Below are 16,352 nucleotides of genomic sequence, written 5' to 3' on the forward strand. Positions count from 1 at the left end.
TGCTTCAAGAAATGTTATCAAGAATATTCATTCACTTATTAATATCTTGCACGCTACTTAAAACTGCCTTAAGGCATGAAGGTTAATTCTGTCCAACTCTATGGCTAATCTATCCCTTAATTTTCTTACTTTCGTAATCACGAACATCCTTACATCCTTCATAGTCCTTTCTATCGGCATTTTTAGCGACTTTAATTTTTACTTTACACAGTCATTGGGAATTTTCATGTAATAACCTGTTTTTTTTTTTTTTTTTTTTTCAGCGTATCTTCAGGTGCATCGATGCCCTTAGCGTGTTACATAAAAATATGGGTCGAATATTTGTAATATATCTATCTCTGTCTTGAAGACGAATATTTGAAAACTACATTTGGCGTAGTTTATTCATTCTAACCTACTTTTCAAACATGCAATTGTCAGTATATCAGCCCTGCTCGAACAGACTACGCAATATTCCCGCCATGGAATCAGTCACGCCATTGTGAGATGCACAAAAGTTTTCTTAAGAAAATTCAGTCTTATATTTTACTTCATGAAAAATTCTCAAGCGACGATAAGATGCAAGACTAAAAGACTTATTAGCTTTGGCAAAAATGGATTAAATTTTAAAAATCGCACTTTATAAACCTTTTAGGACTTCATTATCGATCCTCCTTACCCTTCCAGAAAGTAGTGACTTCTTGAAAACAACTGTATTTTGAAGTTGATTGAAAAATCTAAGAGGTAGTTTAGGGAATAGAAAGTACAGCATGGACGAACGTGAAAAAAAAAAAAAAAACACAAATGTGTTGCTGGGTTTTTGGCAAAATATAATATATAATATATAATACCATGATTGGACCTTCCGAAATAGCCTTGCAACATTTAATTTTGTTAAAACACTCTGATCTGCTCTCCTTTCATTATCAATTTTGAGTTGTCTCTGCGCGGAACGATTCTCTCGTAAACAACTTTGAGAACGGGGCATGGGAGTAATGACGATGCCATTTGAACCATTGGGAAGGGCCTTCTTAGTGCTTTTGAATGCGAACTCCTGGAATTAGAGAGCACTGAAAAAAAAAGAACTCCTTTAACTCTTGGAAATAGTAAAATTTTGTCAAAGACGACTAATATTTATTAAACAAACGAGCTTCGTTATTTTCGAGACTTTTTAATATCTCGCCATTTCATGTTGTCCACTTACCCCATTTTTGGTTACTAAGCATTACTAAAATTTTCTTCCTAAAAATTCGAAAACTTTTGCACTTACGGTTTGCATTTCAGATCCTTCAAGCAGCGTAACATGAACGTTAAGTAACCTACCATAAATAGTTAAAGTTTTGTAAGAGAAAAAAAAATTAACGAGGCACTTGCGTACGTTAATAGGAAAGTTAGAATATAGAGACTCTATTGACAATTCAACACGAAACAAACGCTTGCACTTGAAACTTAAGAATGGAATTTACAGGAGTCAGCAGCTACAGAAATTAAAACCAACAAGAAATATATATGAAATATTTGTAGACATTTTGCTGAAAAGTGCTGCAACGAACTGAAGGAACTTGAAAGTCAGCAAGGCTATTGGTAGCTTTCACACCACACTGCTAGTTTTTTCCTTGTCCTGTTATCTAAACTTTGCTGTTTTTCAAGACAAATATACATTTCAAAAAGTTGCATGATTCTTGATCGATAACGTCAATACCTTTTATGGACTTTTTTAAACATATCTTTATATAGCTGGTGTTTCGTAAAAAGAATGTGGGGGATCTTTGTTGAAATCAACAATGCTTTCACGAACAATACATACATGGGTAATACGAGGAAAGCGCAATAAGCATTTAGAAGAATGTCGCTTACAAAAAGTAAAAAGGTAGTGTCTCAGCAAAGGTGTTGCGTTCGTTGTTTGGGCCAAAAATTTACACATACATTTTTTTCTTTTAAAAAGATAAATAAGATAAGAAGGTTTTTAACAATTGCGTGAACCTCATTTTCGAATTTATGAATACTACTTTTAACAGTTCTTTTTATTGCCATTAATTTTATTTGTTCACATGCTGAGTGAAACATTTTCCCTTTTCTTTCTATTTTTAATTCCCTTTTCTACAGCTAGTCTATTTAATTATCAATGCGTGCATTTCTTTTTCATTTACGCCAACGCATCCAAGTACACCACGCCATAATCATGGTAAAATGTTCAAAAGACGTCTAGTTCCGGTTTTTTTCTCACGCAAAGGAATATAACGTTTTCTTTTATTCTCTTTTTATTTTCCCATACATATTGTATTCAAACTTTTTTTTGAAGTAGTATTGCAAAGAATATCAAGATAAATACAACCACAATTTTTAAACACACTGAAATAAGATTTTCGTGCAAAGGACACTGAAATTGTTTTTTTAATTTAGAAGAAATGGGAATACCTTTTGAAATGGGTTTTGTCTGCTCTCAGACTGATCAAGTGGCTCGTTTACGTTCTTTTGACAGCTTAAACGTCATTTGGCTTCATTTAGTCCGTCTTGGCATTTTATGATGTAATTATATTAAAAAATACCTTATATTTATTATCTTATTAGCGAAATCGCGTGTGGGTGCGCGACTTTATGATATTTACTGCGCACTCGAGGAAAAATACTATGACGTATTTTTAATAAAAATGAGTCACACACCTAAGCTCATAATTAGTAATTTGCGTTATTAAGTTAGTCCAAGAACAATTATTTCCTTATTGCTAACGTCCATGGCTTTGTATAGACCACTTAAGCGCCAAGAGGCCATTTTTCACGCCTCTGTGCGTATCTATTTCTCAAAGCCAGCTTTTTCGGGTATAAATAGGACAGTTTTGTTAAAATCTACTCGAGTCCGCAGCTGGTTGTCCACGCTCAACACAAAATGTTGGTTCCTTTGGTGCTGACCGTCTCTCTAAGTCTATTGCTGGGAGTTCAAGATGCAAGCAGTACCGCTAGTGTGGGAAGTCAAGTGATAAGTAAATACAGAAACCTGGGTAAGATAATTTTCTTTTATTGGTGAACAATTATCGAAATCGAGATAATCGATTTCTTCTACGTTTCAAATAAGAATAACTTTTGTTTTAAAATGACACCTTGGTATGGTATGCCTTAACGCTCAAGCTCTTTTTCTGCATAGTTAGTTCTTGTTTAATAATTAAAGACGGCCATCGCCCTTTGGAGCATGTACCTTTTATCTTAAGATGGAAAAACGCCAATTTTTCAATGTATTCTATTTTATTTGGTTTCGTTATTTTTGTGACGTTTTAACACTACTGTGTACTGCTAGTTTCCAACCGATTTCTGTATCGGTCAATTGCTATCGAAGGAATTGCACAAAGCTTCAAAACAAAATACAAAAAACACCAATTTACCGTTTGAAATCTTATAAGATATAAAACATCAATGATTAAGATTTGAGAAGATGGAGTTTAGAAAACTCCAAATTTGACTAAAGGCTTTCCAAAGAAAACCAAAACTAGGTTTCTTATACTAAGAAATTACTTCTAATGTTATGACAAAAAAAAACACTTTCCGGTGTTTCATATTTATGTCATCCGTTAAATCCAAACTTTCTATTAAATTTCTTTAAAATTTTTTATGACATGGAATTTTTTCGACCAGCGAACAAAAACCCTCAAAATCTGAATCCGTGCATCAAAAAAGGAGTGTGTTAAAAAACTGAAATCATCAGTCTATCAATATTAGTTTTTTAAAGCTTTGAGAGTGTTTACTTTAAGTGACTAAGTTCCGTTTTAAAGAAACAAATCTATTGAGTTATAAATAAAATACAGTACATGTATGCAGAATATCAAGTACAGGAATCTAAAGCAGTTTGTCCCTCGTATAAAGCATATTTGGTGAGTTCACCTGTGGCGACGCATTTTTTAAGTTGCCTCTCGTATTTTGAGTAAGTAAGAGATAAAACACTGAGTTTCAATTGACTGCGTGAACAATCAATGATCACTTTAATTCAGGTTACATGAAATTTGGACCGCTTGACTGAACAGCTATTTCTGTCTTAATTATATATCGTGATAGAAAGTTTATACTCATTTATATTGCGCGATCATCAAGTTTGCTTTTATAAGGCCGTTACGGTTTCTAGGCAACTGTTTAGTTCAATGTTTTAATGCTTGAACGACCTTTCGTGGACGAATGACGCATGTATTCGAACTAATATCAGTGCCTTTCAAATTTGAACGTCGAGTATTGTGCCCGTATCTCACCATGCACTTTTATGATTTTTTTCAAATGGCTTCGTGTTCGTTCTAGTTCTTTAGATGGAGAAAATTTGATCACTAAGACAGCTCATTTTCAAGCCATGTGTTCCCAAGTTTTGAGGTTACATTACTTGCATTATTCGATTTCTTTAGTCCCAGAATTTGGCATTACATCAAAACAACTCTACCTAATTAACGATTTTCTTTATCGAGCTAATATCAGTGCTTTTCAAACTTGTACAACTAATATGGTGCCTGTACGGTTCTACTGTTAAATACGTTTCAATAATTTCGTGTGCTTTCTTTAAAGGGAGAAAATTTGATCGCAAAGACAGCGTTTTTTTGGATTTTCTAGTAATCACAACATTGGGCAGTTCAACAAAGCCATGACATTAACAAATTGATGATTTTCTTTCTCTTCTTTTCTGGTCATCGTTCTGTTTTAACATACAGTTAAACCAAGATAAAACTGAGAAAAGAAATAAGACTAGCAGATAACTTGTTTTTGGAGTGAAAAGAAAAAAAGTACTTTTTCAGAAACAAGTTCTGATTCCCCTTCTTTTTCGCACGTACTCACAGACGTATTGTTTTACTTAATATTTAATATTAATCAATGTGTCAGAGTCATCAAAGCAAGACTTACATAAATGTAGTAAACTTGTAAACTAATTTTGGGTTAAGAATAAAGGTTGCTGTAGAAAACATCGTGCTTCGTTCCGTTCGACGGCATAAACATTGTATTCCGTGATGTAACTTTCAATTTATGAACTTCGCAACTCAATATAACTAACGACATGCTTCTCCTTTCTTAAAGAAAGTTAGGTAAAATACATATCAGCGTATTTTATACGGTGGCACACCATGGCCAAATTTAAACATGCAGAATTAAAAAAAAAAGAAAAAACGTTTTCAATGGACTATTTCACCGTATTTCTTTATCCACGAAGAGTTTCATTAGCTGTTCCAGTAAACATCATTTATCTCAAAAGAGGATGTCATCCCTCTTGTTGTTCTGAAAATAAATGGACTAATATATGAGAATAACGTAATGGCATAATATACAGCAAGCATTAATCAATGTTTGGATGAGGTGTTTTTAATGAACCTCAAAATAACAAGTAAAGGTAGACATGAATTCCAGAGAAAAAAGAATCATTCATAAAGAAGTTTGTTGCAAGGAAACGCTCCGTTCGATGTTTGATTTATCAGAACGAAATTAAATTCTATTACAGTTTGAAAAAGTCATTTTCCTTACATTTTTGAGTTACAAAAGCAAATTTTAATACTTTTATAGCGTCAACGTTTGGTTGTCATTGGAGTTCTATTTAAAGAACTGTATACGCCTTATTACAAAATTACGGAAAATACATTATTCTTCTCTCTACATGGCCTCAATCGCATCTGCAGAATTGAAAAGAATCTTTGGCTTAAAAACGAGGCCATAAAGCCAATTAACAACTAGACAATAGAATAATGTATTTTTTCGCCATTTTGGAAAAAAAGGTCAGACTTGCACCAAGTCGCCCTCTATTGGCGATTGATGCGATCCGAAAAGCGTCGCGAAGCGACGACCGCGAGTGACGAAGTCGCCCTCTATTGGCGAGCGAAGCGGGCCGAAAAGCGTCGCGAAGCGACGACCGCGAGTCGAAGGACTTTGAGAAAGTCTAGAAAAAGGTGTATTGTGTCATATCCGCTTCTCTTAACTATAGATGATGATCATAGATTTATTTTCGTGTCGCCTATACATACTATCGTAATATTTAATTACATAATATCATATTTGTTTCTCCAGACTTCTACTTCAAATGCTGTGATGGCCATGTTGTCAGACGCGTGGGTGGAAGCAATGCCAAGTGTTGCGGTCTTCACACGTACGACTCTCGCTTCTTCTTCTGTTACCAAAGACGTATCTACCCCCTCTGCCGTAAGCTGACCTACAATCCCACTACCCAGAGGTGCTGTACTGGTGTAGTAAACCCACGAACAGGCGGTGCCCACAGCTCTTGCTGCTACACCAAGAGTTACGATGGCAGAGTCCACTTCTGCCATGAGAAGAAAGTTTATGGGAAGTGTCAGAACAAAGCGTACAACCCTCACTCCTATGTTTGCTGCGGAAATAAAATCAGAGCTAACATTGGTGGACAGCACACGAAATGTTGTATGGACAAGAGTTATGATAGCGGAAAGTGAGTGAGATTCTTTCATTGAACTCTCTAGTTTTAGTTTCCAGCTATACGAAGTCTTTTTTAAACTAAATGTACATGTAGGAGGGTCTGAATTGGAGAATTGGATTCTCAGTTATTATTTAAATTCTCAGTAATTTCGCAGTTACACTGACAATTCCAGTCCATTTCACAGCTTTCAGCAAAGTGTCAAGATCTTGGACCTCAGCTATCAATAAATGCTTTTTTTTTCTAAGATGACAATTAAAATTTCTGAACAAATTTCAGGTATCCCTTAAACCCAATCCAGTCCCTTACGTAGGCATCTTTTAAAAAGAAAATTAGTTTTACTCATAAGTTGTCGATATAAAGGGATTCCTTAGTTTCTTTTTAACATTTTATCGAAATTCCATCAAACTGGGTTGAAATTTGTCATCAAATTTACTAACCCAGATTTTATTTTTACTTGTTCTATATTTGGAAACCATTGCTCGTCCCGTGTTTTTACGAGTGCTCCGTTATAGCAAATATTTAAATTACTGAACTGTTTGGACTTATTTCTTTGTTTTTACATTTCCGAATGTAGTTTTTAACAACTTCAATAACATAGAACTTAACTCGCATATTAATCGTTTCTTTGTTTATGTTCAACAGGTATTTCTGCTTCAATAAATATATCTTCCCTCAGTGCTTCAAGAAAACCTACAATCCTCTATCGTACATCTGTTGCCAGAACAACTTCTACCAACGCCCTGGTGGCAAATACGCACGATGCTGCGCAAAGAAGGCTTACGATTCATCCGTGAACTTCTGCCACAAGGGTGCCATCATTCGCAAGTGTGGTAAGAAAGCTTACGATCCTTCACACTTCCTGTGCTGCAGCGGTTACACCTGCCCACAGTACGGAGCGAAACAAGGCAAATGCTGCGGCATCAAGAGCTACGACTCTCGCTACTACTTCTGCTATGCCAACAAGATCTACAAGAAGTGTGGAGGCAATGTCTACAACATCCAGTCCTCTTTCTGTTGCAATAATTTGATTGCATCCCGCAGCAGCTACGGTAGCTATGCTGGCTGTTGTTACAACCGTACCTACGACCGGCGCTCCGAGTTCTGTTACGGCAGCAAAGTGTACAAAAAATGCGGATTGCTACCTTATAATCCTGTCAGGAATCTTTGCTGTGCCAAGCGCGTGGTGCCCAAGATTGGTGGCAGCTATAGTGCGTGCTGTCTCGGACGAAGCTATGATGCCCGCCAGTACTTCTGCTATGGAAGCAAAATCATTTCTCTGTGCGGGAAGAAGAGTTACAACCCAGTGAACGAGATCTGCTGTGATGCTGTGATTGCTAAGCGGACAGGAGGATCGTACGCCCGCTGCTGTGGTAAAAGCAGCTACAGCCAGCTATCGGCTTTTTGCCACGGAAGAATTGTTCACTAGTAAGTACCTTGACATCTTGTAATTGAAATGGTGAATTACTAACCATCCAGTTGTTCCATAAGATCTAGAAAACGGCATCACGTGCTCAGTGGTTCTAAGATTTAGTTTAACCCTGCCAAATGCACACGGTTTTGCATTGAATTTTCTCTCTCATTTGCCAGTAAATTTGCAATCCTAGATGCATGACGATGATGTCATAAGATGTCCAAAACTTTCCTGTTCCGCCTGTGTTTTGCACATTTAATATTCTACGAGTGTAGGTCATCAATTTGTTACAACACGAAATCCTTGTAAAAACTTTCACGTTTGTTTTGCGTTCGCTTTTCTTTATTTTGATTTTTCTCAAATTCACTTAAATATTTGAGTCAGGCTGTGTAAACTCGCGTACTGTTAAAGAAATACTACATGAAAATATAGGGTTTGCATTCAAAGTTTTTCCTTTGCATAATGTTGATAATCATTTTTTTTTTATTTAAATAGTAAATGTGGAAGCAGACCTTACAACCCCACAAGTCAACACTGCTGCGTTGGAAAAGTCGTTCCTCGAGTTGGAGGTTACGGCGCTAAATGCTGCGGTGCAAACAGCTACGACTCTGTCTCCTACTTCTGTCACGGTGGTCACGTCTTCCAGAAGTGTAACGCTACCAGCTACAATCCCACCACCCATCTGTGTTGTAACGGTTATGCGGTAGCCCGATCTGGTGGAGCTGCTGCCCGCTGCTGCTCACGCTACAGCTACAGCTCACTGACGCACTTCTGCCATTCCAACAAGGTCTACGCACTGTGTGGTAAGAGGGAGTACAACCCTTACAGCTTCATGTGTTGCAATGGGTATGTCACGTCGCGAGTTGGTGGCAACAAGGCCAAGTGCTGCGGCTATCTGAGCTATGACGAGACCAGATACTTCTGCCTTAAATCTAAAGTATACCCACTCTGTCAGAAAAAGAGCTACAATCCAGGTGTGACAGTCTGTTGCCTTGGCATTCAGCAACCGCGCATCGGAGGGCTGGCATCCAAATGCTGCGCTAATGTATCATACGACTCTCGCATCAACTTCTGCTACAATAAAATCGTCTACGGCCGCTGCCGACAGCAAGAGTACAACCCGGGCACCCATCAGTGCTGTAGTCAATATCTTGTGGAACGCGCTGGTTCAAGCTCCCGATGCTGTGGCCAAAAGAGCTATCATCCCGACAGGTTCTTCTGTAACAGTGACAAACTATACGCTCGCTGCTCACATAGCTCGTACAATCCTCTTGGGGACCTCTGCTGTGCCGGCTCTCCTGTTCCTCTCGGCAAAATCCCTCTACGGTACGCTAGCTGTTGCGCCAAGACGGTTTACCACACGCAGTCTCATTTCTGTTATGGTGATGTCGTGTACCTCAAATGCGGAAGCCAAGCTTATGACCCTCGCAGCCAGTCCTGCTGTAACCGTAAAGTCTTGCATCTGGTCGGCGGTCAGTACTCGAGGTGCTGTGGATCTGTTAACTACGATTCCAATGATTACTTTTGCTTCAATAACAAGACAGTTATACACAAGTGCGGCAGCAAAATTTACAATCCTGTCAGGTAAGGCTTGTTAGTAAACAAAATGTCAGTTTACAAAGGAACAAACAGCAACAACGGCAGTAACAGTAGCAGCACCTAGTATATTTATAACATGTGCGAAAATCTTACAAATAAGCTATTTAATACTTTACAATTTATTTCTAATGATGACTGTTTTAAGGCAATACGTAGTTATTTTTTCTACCTTACGCGTCGCTAACGTTAATAAACAAACAAACAACAACAACAACAAAATACCTGCTGACATTTGATACATACCGTATTTATTCGATTTAGCGCCCTGGGCGCTTATTAAATTTTTGGACCTTGAGGATGGGCACTTATTCGAGGCTGCGCGCTTATTAAATTTTCACCATTTTAAGCAAGTAACACGTTTATTTTGCAAGAAAACAGCAATTATAATAACTAAACGTGAAGGTGTACGAAACCTGAAATTAAATATTCATTGAAAGTTTCAGTAAAAAAAACTCGGTCTTTGGGATAGTCTCTTAATAGTACTTAGTCAATTTAATCTCAACTTCAACAATAATCAAAATTCCTCTTGTGTCCTTATTTTAGAGGGGTGGGGGTGGGCGCTTATTCGAGGCTGGGCGCTTATTAACTTTATCTACCTACAGGGTGGGCGCTTATTCGAGGTTGGGCGCTTAATCGAATAAATACGGTAATGTGACTTTGCAGAAGCATCATCCTTTTGGAAAAAACACTTGCCTCAAATATTAGTTTTTCTTCAATATAATACTGTATGTTTATCGAATAAAGCTGCCCAAACCAAACAATAGAAACGAACAACAACAACAACAACAGGTTCAGCTACATAGTCCATTTCAGGGACTCAAAAGTTTTGATACGGCAAAACTTGGTTAGTTGTCTTTCATTTCAACTTTTTCTCGTTCTTTTCCAGTGAACAGTGCTGTGCCGGCAAAGTTGGTCGTAGTTATGGAGCGAGATATTCCGACTGCTGTGGGAATCTAGCGTATAACTCGCGCCTCTCATTCTGTCACGGCGGCTCAATTTATCAACGGTGTAACTACAAAAGCTACGATCCTGCCTCATTCGTGTGCTGCAACAACGAGCTGGCGTTACGCGATGGAGGAAAGGACACAAAATGCTGTGGTAAAAAGGGTTATAATAGGTAAGTTAGAACGAGTCTAAGTGTGTCATGGGTCGTTTAATTTCTCCTTATACAAATCCTTGTAATTTAGCTGTTGTATTACTCGATGCGTAACACAGCGTGGGCGCTCATCGAGCTTGGGCTTCCTGTGCTTGCACAGCACAACATATCAGGGAGCCTTTTAAGGGTACAAACACAGACCGCTTAATTCGGAGTCCCATGTGCTAACCATTAATTAAGCCACCATACGTCCCATTATACTAAAAAGGATTAAATTGTATAACTATCTGAAAATATCTATCTGTTTTGAACTACAAAAAAAGGAAATGGCTCAAAATTGCTTGACAAAGTTCCTGTATATTGCGTGACAGTATCTTACACTGGGTGCCACGGTCACATTCTAATTTGCTTTTTCTTCTTCTTATCATCTTACAGTCGCCAATTCTTCTGTCACAACGACACCATCATCCATCTATGTGGAAGCAGCCCCTACAACCCGGCCCAATCAACCTGCTGTGGAGGCAGCCTGGCGGTTTATGGTCGTGTTCCTGCAGCCTACGCAAAATGCTGCGTCAGCTACTTGTACGACGGCAGAAGTCACTTTTGTCACGGCGGGAAAACCTATCTAAAGTGTGGCAGTGCAGCGTACACACCCGATACCTCCCAATGCTGTAACGGTTCCGTTGTTCTTCAAAAGGGAGGAGCTCTCTCTCAGTGCTGTGGCAAAGAAAGCTACAATTCCTACTCTCACTTCTGCTTCCAGGGAAAGATCACTCCTAAATGTGGAAATAGCAGTTACGGACTCGGCTCTCACCTGTGTTGCGCTGGATACGTTCAGCCTCGTACCGGTGGGGATCACGCTCAATGCTGCGCGGCTAAAAGCTACGACAGCTCCAAGTACTTCTGCTTCGGTGGCAAGGTATACCCGCGCTGTGGAGGCCACGAATACAATCCAACGTCCTTCATTTGCTGTGGAAACATGCCTTTGACTCGTGACGGTGGCTTAACTGCGCAGTGCTGTGGAGCGAAGAGCTACGATTCCCAGTATTACTTCTGCGAGCAAGACAAGATTTACACCCTGTGTGACAAGAAGAAGTTCGACCCATCGAAGTTTACTTGCTGTGATAACACCCTTAATCCACGGTATGGCGGAAACCAGACAAGCTGCTGTGGCAAGAGAGCTTATGCCAGTGCGCGCTACTTCTGCACAGATGGTCAAGTGGTCCCACTCTGTAACTACGTTCGCTACGATCTGAACACCCAGAAGTGTTGCGACAATACACTGACGCCCAAGCAAGGTGGACAGCATGCGAAATGCTGTGCGAAAGAAAGCTACGACTCGAGCCGCTACTTCTGCTACAATGACACCGTCACATCATTGTGTGGTGGGGCAAGGCCCTACAACCTCGCCAGCTCCCTGTGCTGCAACGGGACGGTGCAACCGCGGGTGGGCGGAAAAGATGCCAGATGCTGTGGACAAAGCCCGTACAACTCCAACACGCATTTCTGCAGCAGCAAGAAGGTGTATGCCATGTGTGCAGGAAACCCGTATGATCCGTACACTGGTATCTGTTGTGGATCAAAGCTGAACCCGCGTCCATATGGAGCAGTCCTGAAATGTTGTGCAAGCAACGCTTATGACCCGTCCATATTTACCTGCCTATGGGGAACGAAAATTGCACCAAAATATGACAAGTCTGCGTATTAGTTAGAGCTTTTTTTGTTTCAATTAACGACTGCCAACTGGCATGAACTTTAAATTCCTTCCGTTGCATTTTAAGAAAACCCAATGTAAGAGATAGCATGTAACTATGACACGAATAGAGTCAGGTGCATGGAAATAATTTTGTTACGCAAGAATGTTAGCTGCTATTTTTTATAATTTGGTAAATAAAACATCCTGACTAGGAGAAATGGACTTGATAATTACTGACTTTTCGACGAGTCTGCCTGGGAGTTAGCTGTGTTTGATATTAAGCTAACGTCGATAGGAAAAATTTAACCGATTTTTTCAACTCGAAGACGAAACCGGCTGTTGAATTTGTGGCCCACGCATATGGCCTATCTGCATGCGGCTTTGCCACTGGAAAGAGCCCTGAAGTGAAAAAGGCAAGCGAGGAAACTCCCGTGCAGGTTTTCACGCTTCGCGACTCGTGCTCGCCGCTTGACCACTCGCGCGCGCGAGCCGACACGCAAACGTGCACGGAGGCTATCGTGGCTGTAAAGCACCTATATTGTAGTCCTTGCGAAGATTAACATCTTTTATCTTCCATATAATCGAAATAATTAATTAGTACGAAGATCTTATCATGCCTGGGCTTAACTGCAGAATACCCTGCCGCTTCCAAGCAATGCCTCAGAAACAGTGGCTACGTGGCTATGCGGCTACATTGCTTAAGAACGATGTATATAATGAGTAGTGCGCTTGTTTCGGCTCATGGATTATAAAAGAACGAGGTATATTAGTTTATGTGTAAAAGAACGAGATATTCACAGTTTGTTTTGGCTTACAGTAGGGCGGTCGGCGGATGCAATCTGAAGAATCGTGTCATCGGCATAATGGGACAATCGAAAGAATCGAACGAGAAGTTTCATATGCTGCTACTCTCTGATTTAGCCATAATCGCACACTTCTGTACCCGGCTTCGTGGCTACGCGTCTAGCCTCGGAGTGGCAGGGTATTCTGCAGTAAGCCCCGGCAAACATGACTTCTGGCTTCATAATATCACCAAGGTTTTTAGCTTTCATAAACCGAAGAATATTCAAAAGACGAGGTAAACAAAACAACAGAAAATTTTCCATCCAAAATGTCCACAATGTTCTACTTAAGGCGCACGCCCTGAGAGTAAAACTGCTGGAAAATGGTAACGCGGCCACCAGCCGCAACGTCATTGCAACGTTTTCGAGACAAAAAAAGAATAGTCCACGCGTGACGGAATAATATTTCCTTTATAATTGGCTTCAAGAAAAAGGTGTACCCTTTAGGTTATAATTCGCAGGAAGATTTAGGAAAAGGACAAACATCGTATAAATCAGAGCATTTCTATTAGAAAGAAGTGAAGTTGAAAAATTATTAGCGCACGAGAGCCCCCCAGTTACGGACCTGGCGCGAAACACGTTCGAACACGTGGGCGCAATTGAATGAAAGCTTCAAAAAACCTTACCGACAATTTTCACAATCAATACCGCCACACAAAAGAGAAAATGCAAATTTTTTATTATGTACGGGAAGAAAACATAGACTGTGACATAGACATAGACTATGTAATTTATGGCGTTTTGCTTTGCATATCACTGAAATACGATAGCACTAAATGGTATCTTATTTCCCAGACCTCTCGCTGATTCTTTCTCGGTATAATTCATCATTTTTGGCAAGATCAAAAAGGATAAATTAAGCTTCATGCTGGGTCAACTTTAAAAACAGACCAAAACACGAGAGGTCGTTTCAACGAACGCATTATTTAGCATCGCGTGTCATATTGTGGCCGCCTAACGGCATTGCAACCGAAAAAAATATCTTAACGAAAGCCGTTGTTTTCCATTACCTTAATACAATTATAGGCACAAAAATAGCAAAGCGTAAACAACGTAAACGAAATATTAGATCTATTGTTTTTTTTTGTCCGGTTTTGAATTATGAATACATTTACATAAACGTTCACAGTTGAAGCAAGTCATATGTTGCCAACAAACTCTCAAACACTTTACTTAGGTGAACAACTAATTAAAACTTTTCAAAGTTGTATAAGACGGATCAAATAATCTTGAAAAATAACCAGAAGTGTATTTGATAGTCTGGACATAATTGCAGACGTGTTAACCTTCTTTGAACGCATGCGTTGGGATTTATAAGCCCCGAGGGCAAATCTAAACAAATCCCACATGGTCAAACATTGCCTAGTTGAATCTAATATATATTTTTTGTCATCTAGACTATAGACGTGCTCGCTTAACGGCAGCACATATACTAAAATTGGAACGATACAGAGAAGATTAGCATGGCCCCTGCGCAAGGATGACACGCAAATTCGTGAAGCGTTCCAAATTTTTCCTTTTCTGCCACAACTGAAGAATCATTTTGAGTCCACCTGTCGATTTTGAGAAGAACGTTTTAAGGCAAGCAATTCTGAAGAACATCGCCTTTAACCAGAGCATTTATTAAGTTAAAATGGTTTAATGTAATGCATTTGACGCCAAAATGTGCTGTCCTTCGGGTAGACAGTCCAATTTTCGCAAAAATTGTTAACAAAACTTTAAACACGCAATTCGCGGGATTTTCGCGTGAGCGTCCTCTTTGGAGCATCATCCCGCGAGCGCGGTCACGCGCTGGGAATCGTGCGCGACTTTCTCAATTGAATCGCGTTTCCCGTAGAACGTAACCACAATTCTGTTCTAGACGCAATAGAAATAACAACTATCAGTTCAAAACTTAGTCTTGCTCCAAGTCGCTCATTTCGTGTCGATAGAGTTACTTGAGTAAGCTCGCTTTGAAATCGCGCGCAAGTGACCGCGCGAAATTCATTTTTCCTTGCGTCGAGGAATGCCACGCCGGATCCTCCGCCATTTTGTTTTTCAAGCCCGCGCGCGCCCTCCGTTTCCGTATCCAGTGGTCTCCTACGAATCAAACGAGCGACTTGGAGCAAGTCTATCAAAGAGAAAGAAGCACGCGCGTCTTGTATTTCTTCGGCAGGAAGATTGCGTGAGCTTTACAGAGCGGATTTGTGTTCTTGCCGTCCTTAACATTAGTGCACGAGAGCGCAGCGGAGCTTTTGAAACATTATAAATGTTCATTGCCAATTTGATTATTTTTTGCGCTGCGAACAGGCTGACTTTCTCTGTTGAGTAAACCAATCGTAGCCTTTCGTTGTGCCAAGAATTGACCAATGGGAGCCTTTTGTTGTGCCAAGATTTCCCAGTGTGCATTGATTTAGTCAGCTTGTTTCAAGCGGGATTTTCAAACAACGTCCGACTAGCGCCATCTTTGATTGAAATCTTCGGGTGACTCTAAGGTATAAATTCGACAGATTTTCAAGCCGGTTTTAGCTGATTTGTTTCGAAGGGTTTCAGACAGTTCAGTGGAGATAAAAGGTTTAAAGATCGAGATTCAGGTAAGATTTTTATTTGCATAATCGTGAGTTCATCGAAGCGGTAAATGTCGGCGATGCATATTTCCGCAAAGTTGTAAAAACAGAGTATAGTAAATGATATCCGCAGTTTAAAGCCGTGAAATTAAACGATGTCCCTTGAAATCATACCTAGCTTCTTAACCTTTTTTGCATTTAAAGATAGCTATGTCTTCGTGAAAGGTCAAAATATTGCCTTAACATACGCATAAATATCAATGACAGAGGTGCGAAAATTTTTTGTTGACAATTGTTTCGGACATTATTCTGAATATTCTGATCTCTCTTTGCCGGCTACTTCAACAGGAAAACTCTTATCTAAACTAGAATATTAAAACAAGATAATTAACAACTATTCCATGAGCCCGCGTTGGATACGAGGTGGTAAATAGCCAACGAGGCGCGAAGCGCCGAGTTGGCTATAACGACTCGTATCCAACAAGGGCGAATGGAATAATTGTTTTATTAAATTCTTCCCAAGTTTAAATCGACTGGACATTTCATTTTGATGTAAACGAAGTGATAGTACAAGGAGGCGCGAAAATTTCTGGCGCGGTGTTTACTTCTTGAGTTGAATGAAACATACGAGGAAAGCGAGCGAGAGAGTTTTCTTCCCAAGATTTTCCTCGAACAATCCCCTCTAAAAATCCTGGAAATTGTGACAACAGTTAAGACTTACGAGAAGATCCGAAGGAAATTAAAGCTTTTCTGGAAATTACAAGTCTTGTGCCAGTCGAACGA

At 39.6% G+C, this 16,352-nt stretch overlaps 1 protein-coding gene and 1 non-coding gene across 2 annotated transcripts; both read left to right on the forward strand.

The window, feature by feature from the left end:
- The first annotated feature begins 2,845 nt into the window (after positions 1-2,845).
- LOC144650480 (uncharacterized) lies at positions 2,846-12,399 on the forward strand. The gene is made up of 6 exons (XM_078510162.1): positions 2,846-2,978; positions 5,998-6,391; positions 7,022-7,804; positions 8,286-9,374; positions 10,276-10,506; positions 10,921-12,399. Exons 1-6 carry the CDS (start codon positions 2,867-2,869, stop codon positions 12,191-12,193), a joined length of 3,882 nt encoding a protein of 1,293 aa, XP_078366288.1. The 5' UTR covers positions 2,846-2,866; the 3' UTR covers positions 12,194-12,399.
- A 2,030-nt stretch (positions 12,400-14,429) lies between these two features.
- Positions 14,430-14,538, forward strand: LOC144652780 (U6 spliceosomal RNA). Its single transcript, XR_013570631.1, has one exon. It is a non-coding gene; the product is annotated as a U6 spliceosomal RNA (small nuclear RNA).
- The last annotated feature ends 1,814 nt before the right edge of the window (positions 14,539-16,352 follow it).

Source organism: Oculina patagonica, chromosome 4, assembly GCF_052425735.1.
Source record: "Oculina patagonica isolate OP01 chromosome 4, crgOcupat, whole genome shotgun sequence".
NCBI classification, from domain to species: Eukaryota; Metazoa; Cnidaria; class Anthozoa; order Scleractinia; family Oculinidae; genus Oculina; species Oculina patagonica.